Source organism: Scyliorhinus torazame, chromosome 2, assembly GCF_047496885.1.
Source record: "Scyliorhinus torazame isolate Kashiwa2021f chromosome 2, sScyTor2.1, whole genome shotgun sequence".
Classification (NCBI taxonomy): Eukaryota; Metazoa; Chordata; class Chondrichthyes; order Carcharhiniformes; family Scyliorhinidae; genus Scyliorhinus; species Scyliorhinus torazame.
This window is the reverse complement of record NC_092708.1, coordinates 85,007,407-85,030,152: the sequence shown is the minus strand read 5'-3', so window position 1 is coordinate 85,030,152 and position 22,746 is coordinate 85,007,407. Positions and strand designations below refer to the sequence as shown.

The window sequence follows — 22,746 nt, the reverse complement described above, 5'->3', positions numbered from 1 at the left end:
CTGACCCCTGCCCTCGTAAACCTCCATGGGCCCACCCCTCCCATCTGGTCCATGAATCCCCTCAGCACCTTGGCCGCCACCGGCCTCCTGCCTGTCCTAGGCACCGTGTTGAAATCCCCCCCCATTATCTGGCCCCCCCGTCTCCAGGTCTGGAATCCGGCCCAACATACGCCGCATGAACCCCGCATCATCCCAATTTGGGGCGTATACATTGACCAACACCACCCGCTCCCCCTGCAGCTTGCCACTTACCATCACATACCTACCGCCATTGTCTGCCACGATGCTCGACGCCTCGAATGACACTCTCTTCCCCCCCAAGATCGCCCCCCCCCACGATTTTTTGCATCCAACCCCGAATTAAACACCTGGCCTACCCACCCCTTTCTCAACCTTACCTGATCCGCCACCCTCAGGTGCGTCTCCTGAAGCATGGCCACATCTGCCTTCAGCCCCTTCAGTTGTGCGAACACCCAGGCCCGTTTGACCGGCCCATTCCCTTACGTTCCAGGTTATCAGCCGGATCAGGGGGCTACCCGCCCCCCTCCCCCGCTGACTAGCCATATCCCCTCCAAGGCCAGCCACGTGCCCGCGCCCCCCGCACGGCCCGTTTCCTGTCATGATATTCAGATAAACATATCATGGTGCAAACACACATACACACTGATGGACAGATCAACGGACCAATCAACACACACGCAACATCACAGCCAATCACCAGTGAGAGCACACGCACTATAAAACGGGGAACACCAGAGTTCCCACTCATTCCAGGAGGAGACAGCTCAGGGCACAGAGCTCACAGCGTGCCACTCAGACATACACCATGTGCTGAGTTCCTTTCTAAGATAGTGTTCGGGCTAGGTCCACAGGTTAACGGGTAAATTACGAACCACAGTCATAAGTTTACAGATGATGTTATTAAGAGTAATAAAACAGAGTTGTACCATCTACAACCGTGTTGGTTCGTCTGTATAGCGGAACACCCAACAGGACATTCCCCACAGCAGCAGACCCCCGCCCAACCTCCTCTACCGACTCCAGTTCCCCCTTGGCCATTCCAGCAGTAACCCGGTTCCCCCCCACCCCCAGCTAGGTCCCCCGCTAGCTGCATTTCTCCCCCCGTTGCACTCCCGTAAGTCAGCCGACTCCTGCTGACCCCGGCCAATCCCGCCACTCCCTCGACCCCTCCCAGTGTGGAACTTCCCCTCTCCACCCCCCATTGCCCACCAGCAGGCTCTCCCCCCCCCCCCCCCCCCTTCCACTCCCAGCACGGGAAAAAGCCCGCGCTTCCTAGCTCCGGCCCCGCCCCTTCAGCCCTAAGTGCGGGAAAAAGCCCACGCTTTCCACTCGCCCGGCCCCGCCACCTCTGGCGCAGCTCCCTTTTCAGGCCCGGTCCCCTTGCCCCCAACTCAGGACTCCTCCCCCTCACGGCCATCAACACCCCAAGCCGTTTACCTGCCCCCCTCCACGAGCCCACCCGATGGACCCAACCAAAACAGTACTCAACCAACCCCTGAAAAACAAAGAACCAACCATGAACAAAGAACCCCCCCCTCAAAATACAACACAACAATCCCCAACCATCCCTTCACCGCGGCCCCCCGCCTCTGACCCTCAGTCCGAGTCCAATTTTTCGGCCTGGACAAAGGCCCACACCTCCTCCGGGGACTCAAAAAAATGATGTTGGTCCTTATAGGTGACCCACAGACGCGCCGGCTGCAGCATGTCAAACTTCACCCCCGTCCCGTGCAGCACCGCCTTCGCCCGATTGTACCCGGCCCGCTTCTTCGCCACCTCCGCGCTCCAATCTTGGTAGATCCGGACCTCTGCGTTCTCCCACCTGCTGCTCTGCTCCTTCTTGGCCCACCTTAGCACGCACTCCCGATCAGCAAACCGGTGGAACCGTACCAGCACCGCCCGCGGCGGCTCGTTGGACTTGAGCCTCCTCGCCAGCACTCGGTGGGCCCCCTCCAGTTCCAGGGGCCCCTGGAAGGACCCCGCACCCATTAGCGAATTCAGCATGGTGACCACGTAGGCCCCCATGTCCGACCCCTCCAATCCCTCCGGGAGGCCCAGGATCCACAGATTCTTCCGCCTCGACCGGTTCTCCATCTCCTCGAACCTCTCCTGCTATTTCTTATGGAGCGCCTCGTGCGCCTCCACCTTCACCGCTAGGCCTAGGATCTCATCTTCATTCTCAGAGACCTTTTGCCGGACCTCCTGGCCCCTTGGGCCGTCTGGGCCTCCAGCAGCTTATCGATTGACGCCTTCATCGGCTCCAGCAGATCCGCTTTCAGCTCCCTCAAGCAGCGCTGAAGAAACTCTTGCTGCTCCTGCGCCCACTGCATCCACGCTGCCTGGTCTCCACCCGCCGCCATCTTGGTCTTCCTCCCTCGCACCTTCTTTTGCTTCACTGCCACTTTTTTAATCGCCCCACTCTGGTCCACTCCATACACTATTGGGGGAATGTTGCTATCTCCTTCCCACACCGGGAAACATCGAGCAAGCGCCGTTACGGGCTCTAAAAAGAGCCCAAAAGTCCGTTTCTAGTGGCAGCTGCCGAACATGCGACTTATCTCAGCGGAGGTAGAAGAGACTCCCTCCACTGCGCATGCGTGGGAAGCTGTCAGCGGCCGCTGACGCTCCCGCGCATGCGCCGCCCGGAGATGTCATTTCCAAGGCCTTTTCTGCCAGCTGGCGGGGCGGAAATTCGTCCGGCGCCGTCCTAGCCCCTCAAGGTTAGGGCTCGGCCCCCAAAGATGCGGAGCATTCCGCACCTTTGAGGCGGCGCGATGCCCGTCTGATTTGCGCCGTTTTGGGCGCCAGTCGGTGGACATCGCGCTGTTTCCGGAGAATTTCACCCCCTGTGAGTATATTTGTTTTCATGACTGCCATTCTCCATTTGGGAGACTATGGGTGGGATTCTCCGTACCGTCAGCCACATGTTCCTCGGTGGTGCGCCCTTGCCAGCAGCGGGATTCTCCGTTCCCACCATGTGCCAATGGGATTTCCCATTGTGGCCACATGCCACTGAAAAACCCACGGGCGTGGGTGCACTGCTGGCGCGGAGAATCCCATTGGCGGAGAATCCAACCCTATGTTCTCCCGCCGGGTGGAATAGCTCCTGGTCTGCGCTGGCACCAGGAGTGGCAGCCAGGAGCGATTCACTATGCCTTGCCATGCAAATTTATGCACGGTGGGGAGCTTCTGGTATTCCGTTCTGAATCCTGCTGATGGGCCACCATTTTGAATGGCCGGCCCGATTCTGAGTTCCGGTCATTGGCCCCCTCTGCCCCCTCCACCCTCTCCTCCGCTGACAAGTAGGGGCATCATCGTCACCCCACCCCCACATCCACAGGGATTTTTGAGTCACCCCCCCCCCCACACAGCATGAACACATGAGGGTGACTTGACCCCCCCCCACATCAGACACGCTTTTCAGAGAACCGCCCATATGAGAGACCCTGTCGATATGAGAGACACTACATATCAGAGATCCCCAATATCAGAGATCTCCATATCAGAGACCCCCCATCCCATATACCCATCAGCCATTCCTGTCTGGACACTAAAAACAATCCAGACAGAATCAGAATCACTTCCTTTTCCCTTATCCTGATGCCTCAGAGAGAAGTGTAGGAAGCAGCAGCTGTTACTTGATAGGAGGCCAAAACACATCACAAGGCTTTAAACCCCCTCAGATTGTTTGATCTGTGTGGTTTCTATTCACTTTCAAAGAGAAATAGCTTTTAGTAGGCTGTAATTGACAGGGTAATAGCTTCTAGAAGCCAGGGAGGCGTTCTCTGATCCTAAGGCTAAGTGTTGATGTCATCGTAAATGCCGTAGCATTTTACGACGCCGTCAACAGGCCCCCAGGAGCAGCGATTCTGAGCCCTACAGGAGGCCAGCACAGGACTGGAGCAAACCACGCCGCTCCAGATGCCGATACCAGCGTCAAATGGGTGCCGCAGGTCGGCGCATGTGCGCTGTGACCACCGCGAATGCGTGCATGCGCGGTAACTCCCTTCTCCACGCTGGCCCCGACGCAACATGGCGTAGGACTACAGGGGCCGGCGCGGAGCAAAAGAGGCCCCCACCACGAGAGGCTGGCCTGCCGATCGGTAGGCTCCGATCGTGGGCCAGGCCACGGTGGAGGCCCCCCCCCCCCACCGGGTCGGACACCTCCGCCCCCCCACCAGGCCACCCCCTGCAGGATGGAAGCCGCGGTCCCGCCGGGTAAGACCAGATGTGGATGGCGCCAGCATTACTTGGGCTTTTATGGGCGGCCTCTTGGCCCACCCCGGGTGGAGAAACGCCGGGGGTGGGGTGCGCGGGGGGGGGTGCATAGAGCAGCCCCCGACTGGCGACGACCACGACGGCGCCAATGGTGCCGATTAACCGCTCACCGGAGAATCGGCGGACCGTCAACGGAGCCGCGTCACGCGATTCGCGCCCGGCCCGCCGATTCTCCGATTCGGCATGGGCTGAGAATATCCTGCCCCAGGTGTTTGGATTGTTTATTTTCATCTCCCTTCATGCTTTAATTCATCTCAAGTATCCTGATGTGAAACTAACCACAATGTTCATAAACATTAAATGCTTTCATTCCTTTTTTTCTCAGCAGAAAGCAGTTAACTGATTTTGATGTAGTGAGGGCCTATCAATCATTGCTAGATGAATCAGGTATCCACCCCATTAATTAGGTGAAAATGGGTTCAAGTGACCTATTTGCATTCTCCCGCCGACGTGGTGCATGTAACTCATTGCTGCAGCCAGCGAGCGACCAGAGCATTGGAACTGGCACCAATCCTGTTTTTTGCACGATATACGATTATCCGCATTGGAACTCTGCTACGGGTGGCAGCCTTCTTGAGGTGCATACACCTGGGGCGAGATTCTCCGACCCCCCGCCGGGACGGAGAATCGCCGGGGGCTGGCATGAATCCCGCCCCCGCCGGTTGCCGAATTCTCCCGCACCGGAGATTCAGCGGGGGCGGGAATCGCACCACGCTGGTTGGCGGGACCCCCACGCGATTCTCCGGCCCGGATGGGCCGAAGTCCCGCTAGAATGCCTGTCCCGCCGGCGTGGATTGAACCACCTACCTTACCGGCGGGACAAGGTGGCGTGGGCGGGCTCCGGGGTCCTGGGGGGGGGGGGGCGCGGGGCGATCTGGCCCCGGGGGGTGACCCCACGGTGGCCTGGCCCACGATCGGGGCCCACCGATCAGCGGGCGGGCCTGTGCCGTGGGGCGCTCTTTTCCTTCCGCCTTCGCCACGGTCTCCACCATGGCGGAGGCGGAAGAGACTCCCTCCACAGCGCATGCGCGGGGATGCCGTGAGCGGCCGCTAGCGCTCCCGCGCACGCGCCGCCCGGAGATGTCATTTCCGCGCCAGCTGGCAGGGCACCAAAGACCTTTTCTGCCTGCTGGCAGGGCGGAAATTAGTCCGGCGCGGGCCTAGCCCCTCAAGGTTGGGGCTCGGCCCCTCAAGATGCGGAGGATTCCGCACCTTTAGGGCGGCGCGATGCCCGACTGATTTGCGCCGTTTTTGGCGCCAGTCGGCGGACATCGCGCCGATACCGGAGAATTTTGCCCCTGGCCTGTACAGTTCCCAACTCCCCCAGAAGACCTCTCAATGTGAGGCGGAATTCTCTGAAAATGTGTCTCTCTCCCCACGCCTGCGAGAAAACGGGCGCACATCACTCTGGACTGTCTTGGAGAAAGTCCAGAGCGATTATCCGTTTTGAAGGGGGCTTGCAGGGCCCCGGATCACTCCACACAGCTCTGGCTGCCGATACGGGGCCTTGCGCTTCAGGCTGCGCGTCCGCACATGCGCACGGCGGCCATCTGCGGCCCCGCGCAAGATGGCGGACCCACACAGCAAACCGGCCCCAACGACATTGCCCCCCCCAAATCGCGCGCGCCCGCTGAGCGGTGGCGCCTGATCGCGAGCCTGGCTGTCCTGGAGGCTCCCCCCGGTGACAGATCTCCCCACCCCCTAGCAGGGCGGCCGCGGACTGGGTCTGCAGTCGCCACTCCGAACTTCCTCCGGGTGGAACCATGAGTGAACCATGCCAGTGGCTCGGAGAATCCCGCCCGTGAAATTCTCTCTTCTGCCACATATTCATCAGCTCTATCTTCCCATTTCCACACTCACCAACACAAAGCATCAGGAGTAATCAGGACAGAATTATCTTTGAGGTTCTGCAGTTCAAACTATCTTGTAGCTCCTTAAACTCTGCCTTTAGGCCTCATCCTTCTTTTGTCCTATGTCATTGATACTGATATAGACCACAACCTCTGCTTGTTCACCTTCCCACCTCAGTGTTCTATCATTGCTCAGTGACCTCCTTGACCTTAGCACCAGTGGAGCGAAACATATCATCCTGACGTCACACCAGTGGCCGCAGAAAAAGTTGCCTGTTTCTCTGTTCTGCATGCTCACATCGCTGACTTCATGGCGTCAATATAGGGAATGCTCATGCACACTTATGTGATGATGTCATCACTGAAATGCTGTTGCTATGTTTATTTTCTCTGTGAAGACTGGTGGCATTTGAGTCACATCAATCCTGCCAGTGACTACTTGCTGAAAAAGTTACCAGCTAGTGGCAGAAGAATAATATAAAGCAACTATATTATATCAGTGCAGAGTTTCTAGCTTTAGTTACTTGTGAAGTCTCATTGACTAAAGATTAGATCACATTTCATTCATTTTACATATGTCAAGCAGGCACCCAAGAGCCCCATATGCAGACAGTCTGCATAGCATTACTTTCTCCTGTAATAGTAATATATAAGGTCCCTCCACAGAGCTCCAGACATGAGCATCGAAAGCAGGCAATCTCCTCTTTCCATGTGCAAAGAGATGCCTTTACATCTATTTCAAGCCGCTTTTCAAAATTCAATTGCAACTCCTTTTTTATTCGACGTCTCACAGCAAAACTAGCTGTCTTGAAAGATAACATTGGAGACTGTCTTCTGAAAGTTCAGTGTCAACATTTTAGGTTCACTTTTATTGTGAAACCAGGAAGAACAGAAATGTTGTTCCCAGCTCCACCTGAAACCAGCAGGACATTGCCAACTATCACGCACCCCTTTTCCTGATTGGCTTCCCCTTTCTCCCAGACTTTTCCACAAACACTAGCCACCTTGCTGCACCCTGGAATTGGTGAGCGGACTGGCGAGATTCCACACAAATGAGCCTGGGGGATCCTGCCGCCAGCTTCATTAAAAATGCGCAGTATATGCCACACTGTATCACACATTGATTCATTTCCACACGTCAGTGTTGGGTATCTGAAATCCCAACAGTACAATGTTAGGTTTGCTGATGAATTAACATCTTATTTATCGCAATGTGTTTTATTTCAGCAAACCATAGCTGCACAGCGTTGGAATTTACATGTGTAAACAGCCGGCCCCCACAGAGAAGGTGCATCTCGAGGCAATGGGTGTGTGATGGAGATTCTGACTGTTCTGATGCTTTAGATGAACATCAGAATTGCACGCGGAGATCCTGTACTATTACAGAGTTCACATGTGACAATGGTCTCTGTGTTAGGAGTTCATACAGGTTTGTTGTGTATTATTCTCCTTATTACTGTTTAATGTTTCAGGCATGGTGGTGCAGTGGTTAGCACTGCTGCCTCATGGCGCCGAGGACCCGAATTCGATCCCGGCCCCGGGTCACTGTCTGTGTGGAGTTTGCACATTCTCCCCGTGACGGCGTGGGTCTCACCCCCACAACCCAAAGATGGGCAGGGTAGGTGGATTGGCCACGCTAAATTGCCCTTTAATTGGAATTTTTAAAAAAAATACTGTTTAATTTTTCTGAGAAGATTTTGGGGAACCACAGTTTTGCAAGTATGATAGGTGGAAGAAATAGTGTAAAAATCCCTCCAATGGATCAGTTAACTTTTAAAATTACGTTGATGAATTGTGGCACAAAGCCCTTTTAAGACCAGAAGGCTTTTACTTTTGTTGTATTTGTAATTCCTTTATCAGATTGTTTGACTACCCACTGGTAGATCACAAGTAAACCCTGCCATAAAAGAAACTTTATAGATTTTGTTGGAGTGAGTTGTAGTAATATGAACTTCCTAATCCCACTTCCTCAAGTGTTTATATGGTTAAAGAATTTGTGTATGCCAAAAGAGGGGATTAATGCCAAGATTAGGGGGATAAGATTAAGCCCTGTATTTCCTTTCTTTTTTGGGCCATTTGTTTTGCATTTGTAATTGTTCTACACTTCCACTGTAGCATTTCTATTTCTCAGAGATAGTGTGGATGCAAAGCGCATTCAGTGCTTCCAGAAAGCTCATAAAAACATTGCTGCCCCAGCAGATGTACTGGCAAAGTACTGAAACTTTAGATTCAAGATTCTGGCCTACACTCAGTAGACCTGTTTTCCAAATGTCAGCCAGATTTCGCAAGCATGTATACATGCCAGATACTTGTATTTTATGACTGAAGGAAATATGACTGCAGTATCATTGTCCCTTCCATCTGCCAGGTTTTTTTTTAACCTCGATTAAACTTATTATTCAGCAATGAGATGATGTTATTGAATGCAGCAAATACAATAATGTGAAAGCATCTGCAAAGTTTAGGATAGTGCCCTGGAATTTTGAGCCAGTGGCAATGATCCCCTCACAAGAAGTTGCCCACAAAGTTTTAGCAGTCTCTGGAGTACAGACTTTCTCTTTTCCAATGTCAATTTGTATTTGGTACTTCTGGAAGAGATCTGTGGCACTCTGGAGTAGAACGGACAATAGAGGTGCTGATCAACTGATCAGATTGAAGAATTTTCAAAGTTGGCAAAGCAGGAAGTAAAAGGAAAGAAATATAAATTGTACCCAAATCATTGTACAGAAAGCAATAAGAGAGATTGAAATATACACAGAGGGTTAAGAAGGAAAGCTAAATATCAAATCACGAACTTGAATAAAAACTATTTTCACTTTTTAAAAAATTAACCTTTTTTGAGGAAATGAGATTCCACGGCCAGGATTCTGCCCTACCCGGCGGGGCGGGGGGTCCCGGCGGCATAGAGTGGCGGGAACCACTCCGGTGTTGGGCCGCCCCAAAGGTGCGGATTTCTCCGCACCGTTAGGGGCCAAGCCCTCATCGTGAGGGGCTAGGCCTGCGCCGGAGTCATTTCCTCTCCACCGGATGATGTGTAAGGCCTTTGGCACCACGCCAGCCAGGGCCGAAAGGAATTCGCCGGCCGGCAGAAGTCGCCGCATGCGTGGGAGCGTCAGCGGCTGCTGAAGTCATCCCTACGCATGTGCAGGGGGGTCTCTTCCGCGTCGGCCACGGTGAAGGCAATGGCCGAAGCAGAGGGAAAAGAGTGCCCCCATGGCACAGGCCCGCCGCAGATCAGTGGGCCCCGATCACGGGCCAGGCCACCGTGGGGGCACCCCCCAGGGCCAGATCGCCCAGCGCCCCCCCAGGACCCCGGAGCCCCGCCCGCGCCACCAGTCCCGCCGGTAAGATAGGTGGTTTGATTCATGCTGGTGGGACTGGCATGACAGCAGCGGGACCTCTGCCCTAGTCTTTCTTATGCAAACTTTGGTTCAACATTATTTCTGTTTTGGACATTTTGACCTGAACACAAATCCTCTATGTACCTTTGTAAGTGCCCAATGGTTTGTGTAAGCAATGTACCCAAATCGGGAGCACACATTCAGTAGTGTTATATCAATTAAGAGTATAAGCATTTTAGGAAGAAGAAATAGACATTTGTCCAAACAAGCCTGCATATTTCTAACAGTTTTTAAACCCATTCATTCATATTCCCATTTCCGACTGCTTTTGGACCTATAAATGCTGTTCATTTCAATGGCTTTCTTTGATGTATAATTATTCTTATACTTTATTAAGAGTACTTTTATTCTGAATTTCCTTCTTAGCCTCCTCATTTTAAAGATGTTCCCTGGTACTTGAACTGATAACCTTGCCAAACAATTTGGCTGGACCAACTTTATCATTCCTTTACACAATGTTGGGTGGGGTTGCTGAGTTATGGGGATAGGGTGGAAGTGTTGACCTTGGGTAGGGTGCTCTTTCCAAGAGCCGGTGCAGACTCGACGGGCCAAATGGCCTCCTTCTGCACTGTAAATGCTATTAAAATCTTCAGTTAGATCAGAATAACATTTTCCTTTTCACCAAAGTAAAAGCCTAATTCACTTAATATTTCCTTCCAACTTATTTCCTGATGCCTGAAATCATCCAGTTTGCTTAGCTCTTTACCTTTCCAAAAGCTATCTCCTTCAGACAATTGGGTGACCAGAACAAAGCGGTGTATTCCAGGTTGGATCTGACCAATGCATTGCGTAAGAACAAAATCATCTCAGTTTCCTTGACTCTATCCCTTTGCTAATAAAATGGAGTGCCTTGCATATTTTATGTGCTGAAGTGTTAAAGCTAAGAATCAAAGGTGAGTGAGTATAAAAGCACACATTTTAATTATGCACTTGCTGGCTCTGATGATAAATAATTCAGCAGCAGCATTACAGTTAATATTTTCAATATTTATTGTTTCATTTTGACCATAGATGTGACCGGCGCAATGACTGTGGCGATGGTACTGATGAACGAGGATGTAGGTACCAACCTTGTGCCCAGCACCAGTTTACGTGCCAGAATGGCCGCTGCATTTCACAGCTGTGGGCCTGTGATGGTGATAATGATTGTGGAGATAGATCTGATGAGATGGAACACCTGTGTGTCACCTCTGAGCCAACATGTCCTCCACATCATTTCAAATGTGACAATGGAGGTTGTATTGAAAGTGGCAAGGTGTGCAATGAAGTGGATGATTGCTCTGATAACAGTGACGAGAAAACATGTGGTATGTATTCAGTCTTAAGAACCTTTTTTTTTGATTTGTGAACCTGCTGCTTATCCACATGAAGAATGAGCCTGGAAAGACGGTGAAAGGGCTGTAGGGTATCTACTGCATCATCCAATGTATTTTTAAAATAAGCCTGCAGCAGCGTATTAAGAAACAAATAGCTTTCACATTTTGTTACAACTATAAGAAGAAGAATGAGTCAATTCAAAATGTCGGTGATGCTCGTCTGGTTCATTTACATCATTGTCACCTGTACCTTGATTCAAGGTTGGCACCCACTTAGGTTCGTGAGTTGGAACGATAGAAAGTTATGACACAGAAAGAGGCCATTCAACTCATCCTGTCTGCACCAGCTGAAAAAAATTGCTGTCCATTCTAATCTCATCTTCCAGCACCCAGTCCATAACCTTGCAGGTTACAGTGCTTCAGGTGCAGATGCAGATACCTTTTAAACAAGTTAAGGGTTCCTGCCTCAACCACCAATCTGGGCAGTGAATTCCAGATATCTACCACCATCTGCAGGAAAAAGATTTTCCTGATATTCCCTCTAATCCTTTTTTTACCAGTCACCTTGACTCTGTGCCCACTGTCAATTGACCCCTCAGCCAGGGGAAACAAGTATTTCCCGTCCATTCTATCTAGGCCCCTCATAACTTTGTACACCTCAATCACGTCACCACTCAGCCTGCTCTGTTCGAAGGAAACAAACTCTACCCAATCGTTCCTTATAGCTGCAGTTTTCAAACCCTGGTAACATTCTTGTAAATCTTTTCTGTACACTCTTCAGAGCAATTCTGTCCTTTCTATAATGTGGTGACCAGAACAGTACACAAAATACCAGCTGTGGCCTAACCAGTGTATTATGCAGTTCCAGCATTTTGTATTCTATACCTCATCCAATAAAGGAAAGCATTCCAGATTCTTTCTTTGCCACCTTATCCATCTGTTCTGCCACCTTCAGGGACCTGTGGACATGCACTCCCAGGTCTCTCACTTCCCCTACCCTCTCAATATCTTCCTAGGGGCTGTTTAGCACAGGGCTAAATCGCTGGCTTTGAAAGCAGACCAAGGCAGGCCAGCAGCATGGTTCAATTCCCGTACCAGCCTCCCCGAACAGGCGCCGGAATGTGGCGACTAGGGGCTTTTCACAGTAACTTCATTTGAAGCCTACTTGTGACAATAAGCGATTTTCATTTCATTTATTGTGTATTCCCTTGCTTTGGTTACCCTCCCAAACTGAACTTTTCTGGTTTGAATTCCATTTGCCACTTTTCCACCCACTCAACCAAATCATTGGTATGATTCGGGATTTGACAGTTATTCTCTTCCCTATCAAATACACAGCTGATTATGTGTCAACCGCAAATTTCACAATCTTGCTTCCCACATTTAAGTCCAAATCCTTAATATATACCACAAAAAGCCCTGTGGAACACTACTGAAAACAGTTTCGCATTCGATCTGTCGATCATTACCCTTTGTCACTGAGCCAATTTTGGATCCAACTCACCACATTCCCTTGTATCACATGGGTTTTTACCTTTCTGAACAATTTGCCATGTGGGACCTTCTCAAATGCCTTACAGCCATGGGTCTTCATGTGACTGAACAGACATTTTCGTGACCCACACATCTTTGGGTACATGGGGCAGGATATCCCTGGAGATAGTGAGATCCAGAGCACAGGAGTTGTTTGCTTTTCTTCTCTGCCACCATCCTGCCTCATCATTAAGGTGCTTCAAGTGCACCATTAAGGTGCTTCAGCTACAAGTGGTTATAGATAGAAATGTTTGCTTTCATAAGAAATTTGTGGAAGGAACTTCAACATATTGAATATATGTTTTTATCAATGAGAGTGATTTTTGTTCAAAATTACAGTGCCATCAGTAAATACACAACTTTATTTTATGTCAGCAAGGCTCCCAATGCATATTAGCTGAGTTGACATAGAAAGGGTAAGAGCAAAGTGTGGTGGGTAGGGCTTTAGGTTGGCATGTTTAACCACAGGAGCTATATTAAGCCATCGGAATTTGGGGGCATGGAGACATGAGAGGCTGCTGGGGTGGATGAATTGGCATAGGTTAGCAAGGGGTATGAGGGACTATGGTGTTGGGACAGGGGTAAGTTTAGTATAGGGGTATGAGGGGCCATGGGGGCATGAGGTGACATAAGCTAGCATGGATGGGGAATGTGTTGGGGTGTCAGAGGTGAGAGCTGCAGGTCCAATCATCTTTTTCTTGAATTCAGCAAAATGCTGGAGCACAGAGGCAGGACTCCTGCCCAGTCTGCCTCTGCACCCAGCAGCCTCCTCACTCATTGGTTAGCACTGCTGCTTCACAGCGCCAAGGACCCGTGGTCGATTCTGACCTCGGATGACTGTCTGTGTGGAGTTTGAACGTTCTCCCCTTGTCTGCGTATGTTTCCTCCGGGTGCTCCGGTTTCCCCCCACAGTTCAAAGGTGTACAGGTTAGGTGGATTGGCCATGATAAATTGCCCCTTGGTGTCCGAAAGGTTAGATGGGGTTACAGGGACAGGACAGGGACATGGGCCAGCTGCGGTGCTCTTTCAGAGGGTCAGTGCTAGTTTGATGGGCTGAATGGCCTCCTTCTACACTATAGGGATTCTATGATTCCAGAGGTGGCAGACCCAACTTCTAATCTGCCTCCGTGCACACCCCCCCCCACCCCCCCAAGCTAAAACTGTCAGTTGGCATGCTGCACTATAAATGTGGATTGAAATCCTGCCTTTTAATTTTTTTCTTCCTGCCAATTTCCACCACCCCTCTCTACTTTTCTCCTTGCTGAGATACTATGCCATGGGTGTTAGCGCACATTCTTGTGATTGTGTGTGAAAAATTTGTTGACCATCCTACCTTGGCTGACGTCACAGCCAAACCTCATCCCATTATCCTCGCCCATTCTACACATTTTCCGCAGGAGATGGCTAGATACGGATCTTGACTAATTTTCTTTCACTATCACAGAGCAATTGAGCCAATTAGAACACCCTTATCCCAAGTTAAGATCAGTTAGTTCAGTATTGATGAAGAATTGAATCTGAACACTTCTTTTCTCGACAGTTGAGCTATGAGTTGTTATTTTATTTTTAAGTTGTTTTGAATATTTTTCCTTTTTGCTGGGACTTGTCAGATGAATCGGATTTTTCAGTCCTGCATAATCCATTGTTCTTGTTCTCTTCTGGGTTGCTACTTTGGGTGGCTATACTCTTGGAGGTTATAGACAATGGTTTTACTGCCTCCAACTGCCCTGCCCAATTCTGTCCGTTATCTTTATGATCAACAAACAAAATTGTTTTAAAAAATTCCCTCTTAGCCTAAAATCGGACTTTTGTGTAAACTACTTTTATGTGAAGAGTTGGCTCAGTACCATGTGAGGATAATTCACTTTATTGCGTATTTTAAATATTACATTTGTTTGGCAGGATCCTCGTAAAAGTGGTTTTAATTTTGGAGTAAATAGTAATACTGTACCTTTCCCTTAATCCAGTACTTTTACAAATTACAAATAACATCCATCTTCAAATTTCCTGTCCCACTCTGTTTCATGAGAATAGTTTATAAATGCAAAAATACATTCTATAGGAAGGCATTTGGCCTCTGACTTGTCACGTTGTTAAAAGTGCCTTTCTTGTTATGTTTCTACAGGTGTTGATGAATGCAGTGATCCTGCACTGAATCACTGTACACACAGTTGCACCAACACAATGACCAGTTTCATCTGCTCCTGTAACCCTGGTTACCAGCTCATGGATGATGGACAGACTTGTGAAGATCTTGATGAATGCAATGTAACACCGAGTGTTTGCAGCCAGATTTGTGAAAACACAGAGGGTTCCTATATCTGCAAATGTGCCCCAGGACATCTTCGGGAACCTGACGGAAAAAGTTGTCGCCAAAACAGCAATATTGCTCCTTACCTTCTCTTCAGTAATCGCTACTATATACGGAATCTGTCTGTTGATGGGGAATTTTACTCTCTTGTGCAACAAGGGCTCGTCAATGTGGTGGCGTTGGACTTTGATAGAGTTGAGCAAAGGTTGTACTGGATTGACTTAGGCCGTAAAATTATTGAACGAATGTTCCTGAATGGAACCAAAAAGGAAACTGTTATTAACCATGATCTGCAAGGTGCTGAAGGCCTGGCTGTTGATTGGGTTGGAAGGTAAGATAACCTCTCAGTTAACACTACTTGGAGGTCTATGGTTCTATTATCTTTTTCAAATTACTATGCAATAAAATTATCCTTTGTAATAATTTATTTTAATTTAACCTAGGCTTTTAAGGATTAAAGCATTTTTTGTTTGGCCAATATCTGGAGTAAGTGGAGATCATAGAATCGCTAAATGTAGAAGGAGGCCATTCGGCCCATCACATCTAAACCAACCCTCTGAAAAAGCACCCTATCCAGGCCCATTCCCCTGCCCTATCCCTGTAACCCCCACCTAACCTGCATATCTCTGAGCACTAAGGGACAATTTTATCATGGCCAATCCACTTAACCTGCACATCGTTGGACTGTCGGAGGAAACTGGAGCACCCGGAGGAAACCCACGCAGACACGGGGGGAATGTGCAAACTCCAAACAGACAGTCACCTAAGGCTGGAATTGAACCTGGGTCCCTGGCGCTGTGAGGTAGCAGTGCTGACCACTGTGCCACAGTGCCAGGGTGGCAGTGCCAAGGTGCCAGCCTGGTAGTGCCAAGGTGCCCACATTCCAGGGGGAGAGCCACCCTGCCCTGTCCCTGGCTACCCAGGGGTCACCGATGGCCTGGTAGACCTCCACTGGATTCCATCCGCCTGGCCCACGTTTGTGTGAATTGGTACTGAATGGCGCCCAGCTGGGGACTCTCTGGGGAGTCCATTAGATACTGGAAGTCTGGTAGATCACGGGTGAGCATGCCTAAGTGGGCTTAAACCCAACTTAGATGCATGAGGCTTGGTCATGTCCATCGTGGGCAGGATCCTGATTGCGACACCTCGCGAGGTCTGGATAGTTCTTGTGAGGTGTGCTGGCTGCCGGGGAGGCAAGGGAGGCCTCTCTCGGCATCCACCGGCAACATCGTACTCCCGTTCTGGTGTGACGGGCTGAAGGATCACGTCCCAAGACTTAACAGTCTTACAGTGTTTCAATCAATAATACTCTTCACCATTCAATGCCATAATCAACACCAGGATTCCCAAGACTGCAGGTGTCATGTCAAAGTTCAGAAGTCACATTTGGATCAACAGCAAATTAACTGAATATCTGTGTGTACCTAGCTTGTGTTCACCTCCATTTATAAGGCATGGACAACTTATCCAAGCCAAGAAAAGCAACTGAGCAGCTTCCACCTCTGCTACCTCAGATGAACATTGGCATCTCCTGGCAAGACAGAGTGCCAAATATGAAAGTACACCAGCTTACAAGGATCCCTCGCATGTTTGTCCTCGAGTCAGCAGTGACTCTATTGGCTGGGTCATGTGAGCTGAATGGATGATCCCCAAAGACATAGCTCTATGGCAAGCTTGCTATTTGCATGAGATCAACAAGCCATCTACAAATGCAATACCAGATGTCTGCAAGTGACACTTCCAAGTTGACCAGGATCAGAGTGGGAAAAGACAGCTCACCAGAAAGAAAAAGACATCAGTTAACCTTGGACCAATGCTATTCATCTGTGCCAGTTGCGGAAGGAACTCACTCATGAATCCACCTCTATAGCCACAACAGAGGACGTTCAACACAGCAGTGACGTACATCCTGGGTACAATACATCATCTCCTGAATGGAAGGGTGCCAATAAAAATCACTTGAAACATTGCTTTAAGCATTAATTGTTTGTATGTATCAATGGGTGTACGCACGCAGTGGAATAGGTAAACAGATTTGATTTGTCCTTTCTTCTCCCTTGTTTTATAATAAAGTTGGATAGTTATTTTGCTGTATGAAACAGAAAATGCTGGAAACACTCAGCAGGTCTAACAGCATGTCTTTTTAAAGTCTGATTTCTTTCCACACATGCTGCTATTCCTGGAATGTCCAACATTTTCTGTTTTTATTTCAGATTTCCAGCATTACTAGTATTGTACTCTTGTATTTCTCTACCTACTTTTGTACAACATTGCTTGTCTTTGCCTTGGAGGGAGTTGAAATCTTGTTAACAGTTGTATTAACCTTTTGGTGGGAATAGTGAGAAAAGTCAAGGTTAATAATAAATGGGCCTGACCAAAAGCTGATTAAATCGAATCATGTCAACTGAATTGCATTTTAATGGTCAAAAATGTGTCTGTTGAATAATCTAGATAAGTATCTACTGCTGTAAAAAGGTTAGTCTTGTCCCAGAATTTCCTACTGATGCACTATCATACAGCAGAGAAGGCCATTCAGCCCATTGTGGTTGTACCAGCTCTGAGCTGTCAATTCGTAACACTCCCCTGCTTTTCCCCCAAAACTCTGCAAATATTTCCTTTTTAAGTATTTATCCAAACTTGTTATGCATAATTACGCTTAGAAAACCTGGAATACTGTACTTTGCATGCGCCAACTTAGTACTTTGTTATTTTTTTCAGGAAACTGTACTGGCTTGATAATTTTAAAGATTGCCTTAATGTTGCTGAACTTGATGGGAGATTCCGTAAAATGCTGGCTGAGCACTGTGTGGACACAAGCAATATCTATTGTTTCGACAACCCACGAGCAATTGCTGTTTATCCTAAGTTTGGGTAAGAGAACCCTAAATTATTTGTCCACATATTAGAGACAAACAGACCAAGTGGTTGGGTTTCCACTTTGGTACAGTCGGTGATTTCAGGGCGGTATGCACCCAAAATTGCATCTGTTGTGAGAAATCCCTGGGTTTCTGCTTAGACTAATTTGCATAATCTACCCTGAACCAGTCTAATCAGGAAGTGTTTTAAAACCATCTTTTTTCTCGAAAAAGAATTGCATTAAAAAATCTTCCTTGATATATTTGATTGGTAACTTGGTAAAGTTTGATTAATATAGCTAAAAATGTGTATATCACAGGAAACCATCTTAAATTACCTTGCCAAGGGGCTGTTTAGCACAGGGCTAAATCGCTGGCTTTGAAAGCAGACCAAGGCAGGCCAGCAGCACATTCGATTCCCGTAACAGTCTCCCCGAACAGGCGCCGGAATGTGGCGACTAGGGGCTTTTCACAGTAACCTCATTTGAAGCCTCCTTGTGACAATAAGCGATTTTCATTTTCATTTTCTCATTTCAAGCTACCATCTGTGAGCAAATCCATTTAAATTATTGAAATTGACTTTTAAAACGCATACAAAACTATTTTTACTCAAGATTGGGGTACAAAGTCAGTCCCTGTGGACTGGATTATATCACCCGTGGTTGGGGTGATTGGGTGGAGTGCCTGTCACCTTCACAGTACCATAGCATTTTACCAATGACAGAGAAAGTAGCGGACGGCTCTCAGCCCAGAGGTCAAAGGTAGCATATAAATGGTCCATTTAAGTGTTTCGTCCTGCTGCCGTTGATACAGTGGGTGAGCTTCCCCCTGTGAATCTTGGTGGTTTCCCTGTTGGCATAACGAGGACCCTCCTAATCGGGCATTTGCAACCCATGGAGGGAACACTGGCAGTAGTGGCCACCCTCATGGCAACCCCATACCCTTCTCTCACAAACACCAAACATCACCACCCTCTTCCCCGCCAGCCACCCAAACCCCTTCCCCGCCTTCCTCCTCTTACCCTGACCTCTCGCTGGGCTTTCCTGACTGCTCCAGCAATTCCCAATCACACTCACCTTTTTCCAAGGACAAAGTCCACTGCTGCATTTCCTAGCTGGGTATAATCTCAGAAGTGCCCCGCCCCTTTTTTAATGATATCTTTTGATAGTGGACATTACATTATAAAAACATGTCAGACATGCTTCATCACTGTAGCCTTCATCTTGACTTTCTTGAGTTAAGAAATAAAATGGCAACACATTATATTGAGCATTGTCAGCATTCATGTAGGTGGTGAACATGACCAATCAAAATGTTCTGAATCATATCTTGCTCAACTTTCTGTTATGGATTTATGAGCCAAATTGAGAATGGAGCCCGATACTGTTAAAAGTCAAAAATTCCCCAATCAGCTTCTCTGAGTGACTGAGTCAGTTAGGATTGTATTCGCTGGAGTTCAGAAGAATGAGGGGAGATCTCGTAGAAACCTGTAAAATTCTATCAGAACTAGACAGGGTAGATGCAGGAAGGATGTTCCCAATGATGGGGGTGTCCAGAATCAGGGTTAATGGTCTAAGGATACGGGGTAAACCTTTTAGGACTGAGATGAAGATATTTAAATTCACCCAGAGCGTGGTAAGCCTGTGGAACTACCTACCACAGGAAGCAGTGGAGGCCAAAAATGTTGTTTGTTTTCAAGAAGGAATTAGATATAGCACTTGGGGCTAAAGGGATCAAAAGATATGGGGGGGAAATGGGAACAGGATACTGAGTTGGATGATTAGCCATGCCTCTGCGGAGTCTGCACATTCTCCCCGTGTCTGCGTGGGTTTCCTCTGGATGCTCCGGTTTCCTCCCACAAGTCCCAAAAGACATGCTTGTTAGGTGAATTGGACATTCTGAATTCTCCCTCAGTGTACCCGAACAGGCGCCAGAGTGTGGCGACTAGGGGATTTTCACAGTAACTTCATTGCAGTGTTAATGTAAACCTCCTTGTGACACTAATAAAGATTATTATTATCATATTGAATAGCAGAGCAGGCTCTAAGGGCTGAATTGCCTCCTCCTGCTCCTATTTTTCTATGATAAACAAGAACTTTTACTTGCAACAAAAGTAACTTGTTTGATAATATTATTGATATTATTGAGTTGATTGAAATTCTTGTCATGCTGCACAAAGCAATTTGTCAAAATAGAGTTTGATTTGGAGAATTAAAATCATTTATACATTTCAGTTTCTCTAACTTTTGCAGATACATTTTCTGGACTGACTGGGGTTCTCAAGCGTACATTGGCCGCATTGGCATGGATGGTAAAAACAAATCAGCCATTATAACCACAAAATTGGAATGGCCCAATGGATTGACTCTTGACTACACAAATGATAAACTCTATTGGACTGATGCGCACTTGAATTATATTGAGTAAGTACTTCTGAACTTTTGAATAATAAAACGCAAATTATTTTGTCTAATTCCAGTATTATTGCATAAAATGTCAGTATGATACAATATCTTTGGTACAATAGAGTGCATTTTATAATCAAAAATATTGGCCCAGACAGTGAGCCACAGGTCTGTGGATTCTGGGTGTTCCCCTTGGGATTGGGGTGGGCTGGCACAGACCCCCATTGTTGCAGTATGTGTTTTAAATGCACCCATTTATATCTAGAGGGAATGGCAGGGAAGGCACTGCAATGTTCCACATGCAGAATGTTTGTGGTGAGGACGCCGTCAGTGTCCCTGCTGATTTCATCTGTGGGAAGTGCACCCATCTCCAGCTCTTCAGAAACCGCGTTAGGGAACTGGAGCTGGAGCTGGATGAACTTCGGATCATTCGGGAGGCAGAGGTGGTTATAGATAGAAGCTTCAGGGATGTAGATACTCCGAAGAATAAAGATAGATGGGTGACGTGAGAGGGGCTGGGAGGAACAGTCAGTACAGGGGATCCCCTGTGGTCGTTCCCCTTAGTAACAAGTATACCGCTTTGGATACTGTTGGGGGGGGGGACTTACCAGGGGTAAGCCATGGGGTACAGAGTGTGTCCCTGTTGCTCAGAAGGGAAGGGGGGAGAGGAGTAGAGCATTAGTCATTGGAGGCTCCATAGTTAGGGGGATAGATAGGAGATTCTGTGGGAACGAGAGAGACTCGCGGTTGGTGTGTTGCCTTCCAGGTGCCAGGGTCCGTGATGTCTCAGATCGTGTTTTCGGGATCCTTAAGGGGAGGGGGAGCAGCCCCAAGTCGTGGTCCACATAGGTACCAACGACACAGGTAGGGACAGGGATGTAAGGCAGGAATTCAGGGAGCTAGGGTGGAAACTTAGATCTAGGACAAACAGAGTTATTATCTCTGGGTTGTTACCCGTGCCACGTGCTAGCGAGACGAGGAATAGGGAGAGAGAGGAGTTGAACACGTGGCTACAGGGATGGTGCAGGAGGGAGGGTTTCAGATTTCTGGATAATTGGGGCTCATTCTGGGGTCGGTGGGACCTTTACAAACGGGATTGTCTACACCTGCACCAGAGGGGTATCAATATCCTGGGGGGGGGCGGGAAATTTGCTCATGCTCTTCGGGAGGGTTTAAACTAGTTCATCAGGGGATTGGGAACCTGAATTGTAGCTCCAGTATACAGGAGGTTGAGAGTAGTGAGGTCATGAGTAAGGTTTCAAAGTTGCAGGAGTGTACTGGCAGGCAGGAAGGTGGTTTAAAGTGTGTCTTCTTCAATGCCAGGAGCATCCGGAATAAGGTGGGTGGACTTGCGGCATGGGTTAGTACCTGGGACTTCGATGTTGTGGCCATTTCGGAGACATGGATAGAGCAGGGACAGGAGTGGTTGTTGCAGGTGCCGGGGTTTAGATATTTCAGTTAACTCAGGGAAGGTGTTAAAAGAGGGGGAGGGGTGGCATTGTTAGTCAAGGACAGTATTACGGTGGCGAAAGGACGTTTGATGAGGACTCGTCTACTGAGGTTGTATGGGCTGAGGGTAGAAGCAGGAAAGGAGAGGTCACCCTGTTAGGGGTTTTCTATAGGCCTCCGAGAAGTTCCAGAGATGTAGAGGAAAGGAGAGGTCACCTTCTCAAAGAACTCAAAAGGTTTGTGAGGCACGACCTACCCTTCACAAAACCGTGTTGACTATCTCGAATCAAATTATTCCTTTCCAGATGATTATACATCCTATCTCTTATAAACCTTTCCAAGATTTTGCCTACAACAGAAGTAAGGCTCACTGGTCTATAGTTACCGGGGCTGTCTCTTGAACAAGGGGACAACATTTGCTATCCTCCAGTCTTCTGGCACTATTCCTGTAGACAAAGATGACTTAAAGATCAAAGCCAAAGACTCAGCAATCTCCTCCCTAGCTTCCCAGAGAATCCTAGATAAATCCCATCCGGCCGAGGGGACTTATCTGATTTCACACTTTCCAGAATTGTTAACACCTCCTCCTTATGAACCTCAAGCCATTCTAGTCTAGTAGCCTCATCTCAGTATTCTCCTCGTCAATATTGTCTTTTTCCTGTGTGAATACTGACGAAAAATATTCATTTAGCACCTCTCCTATCTCCTAGCACTCCACGCACAACTTCCCACTACTGTCCTTGACTGGCCCTACTCTTACCCTAGTCATTCTTTTATTCCTGACATATCTATAGAAAGCTTTAGGGTTATCCTTGATCCTACCTGCCAAAGACTTCTCATGTCCCCTCCTGGCTCTTCTTAGCTCTCTCTTTAGGTCCTTCCTAGCTAACTTGTAACTCTCGAGCGCCCTAACTGAACCTTCTTGTCTCATCCTTACATAAGCCTCCTTCTTCCTCTTGACAAGTGTTTTGACTGCTTTAGTAAACCACGGTTCCCTTGCTCGACCACTTCCTCCCTGCCTGACAGGTACATACTTATCAAGGACACGCAGTAGCTGTTCCTTGAACAAACTCCACATTTCCATTGTGCCCATCCCCTGCAGTTTTCCTCTCCATCCGATGCATCCTAAGTCTTGCCTCATCGCATCATAATTGCCTTTCCCCCAGATATAACTCTTGCCCTGCGGTATATACCTATCCCTTTCCATCACTCAAGTAAATGTAATCGAATTGTGGTCACTATCACCATAGTGCTCACCTACCTCCAAATCTAACACCTGTCCTGGTTCATTACCCAGTACCAAATCCAATATGGCCTCACCTCTCGT

General features: G+C 48.4%; 1 protein-coding gene across 2 annotated transcripts in view; it reads left to right on the top strand.

Moving 5' to 3' along the window:
* Window positions 1-22,746, top strand: part of LOC140389267 (low-density lipoprotein receptor-related protein 2-like) — a 533,746-nt gene that overhangs the window by 389,667 nt on the left and 121,333 nt on the right. For both annotated transcript variants that reach the window (XM_072473460.1, XM_072473452.1), the window contains 5 exons: window positions 7,377-7,578; window positions 10,562-10,857; window positions 14,525-15,041; window positions 17,429-17,581; window positions 19,818-19,988. In XM_072473460.1, coding sequence (XP_072329561.1) covers window positions 7,377-7,578; window positions 10,562-10,857; window positions 14,525-15,041; window positions 17,429-17,581; window positions 19,818-19,988 — 1,339 coding nt within the window. The remainder of the gene's footprint in view (window positions 1-7,376; window positions 7,579-10,561; window positions 10,858-14,524; window positions 15,042-17,428; window positions 17,582-19,817; window positions 19,989-22,746) is intronic.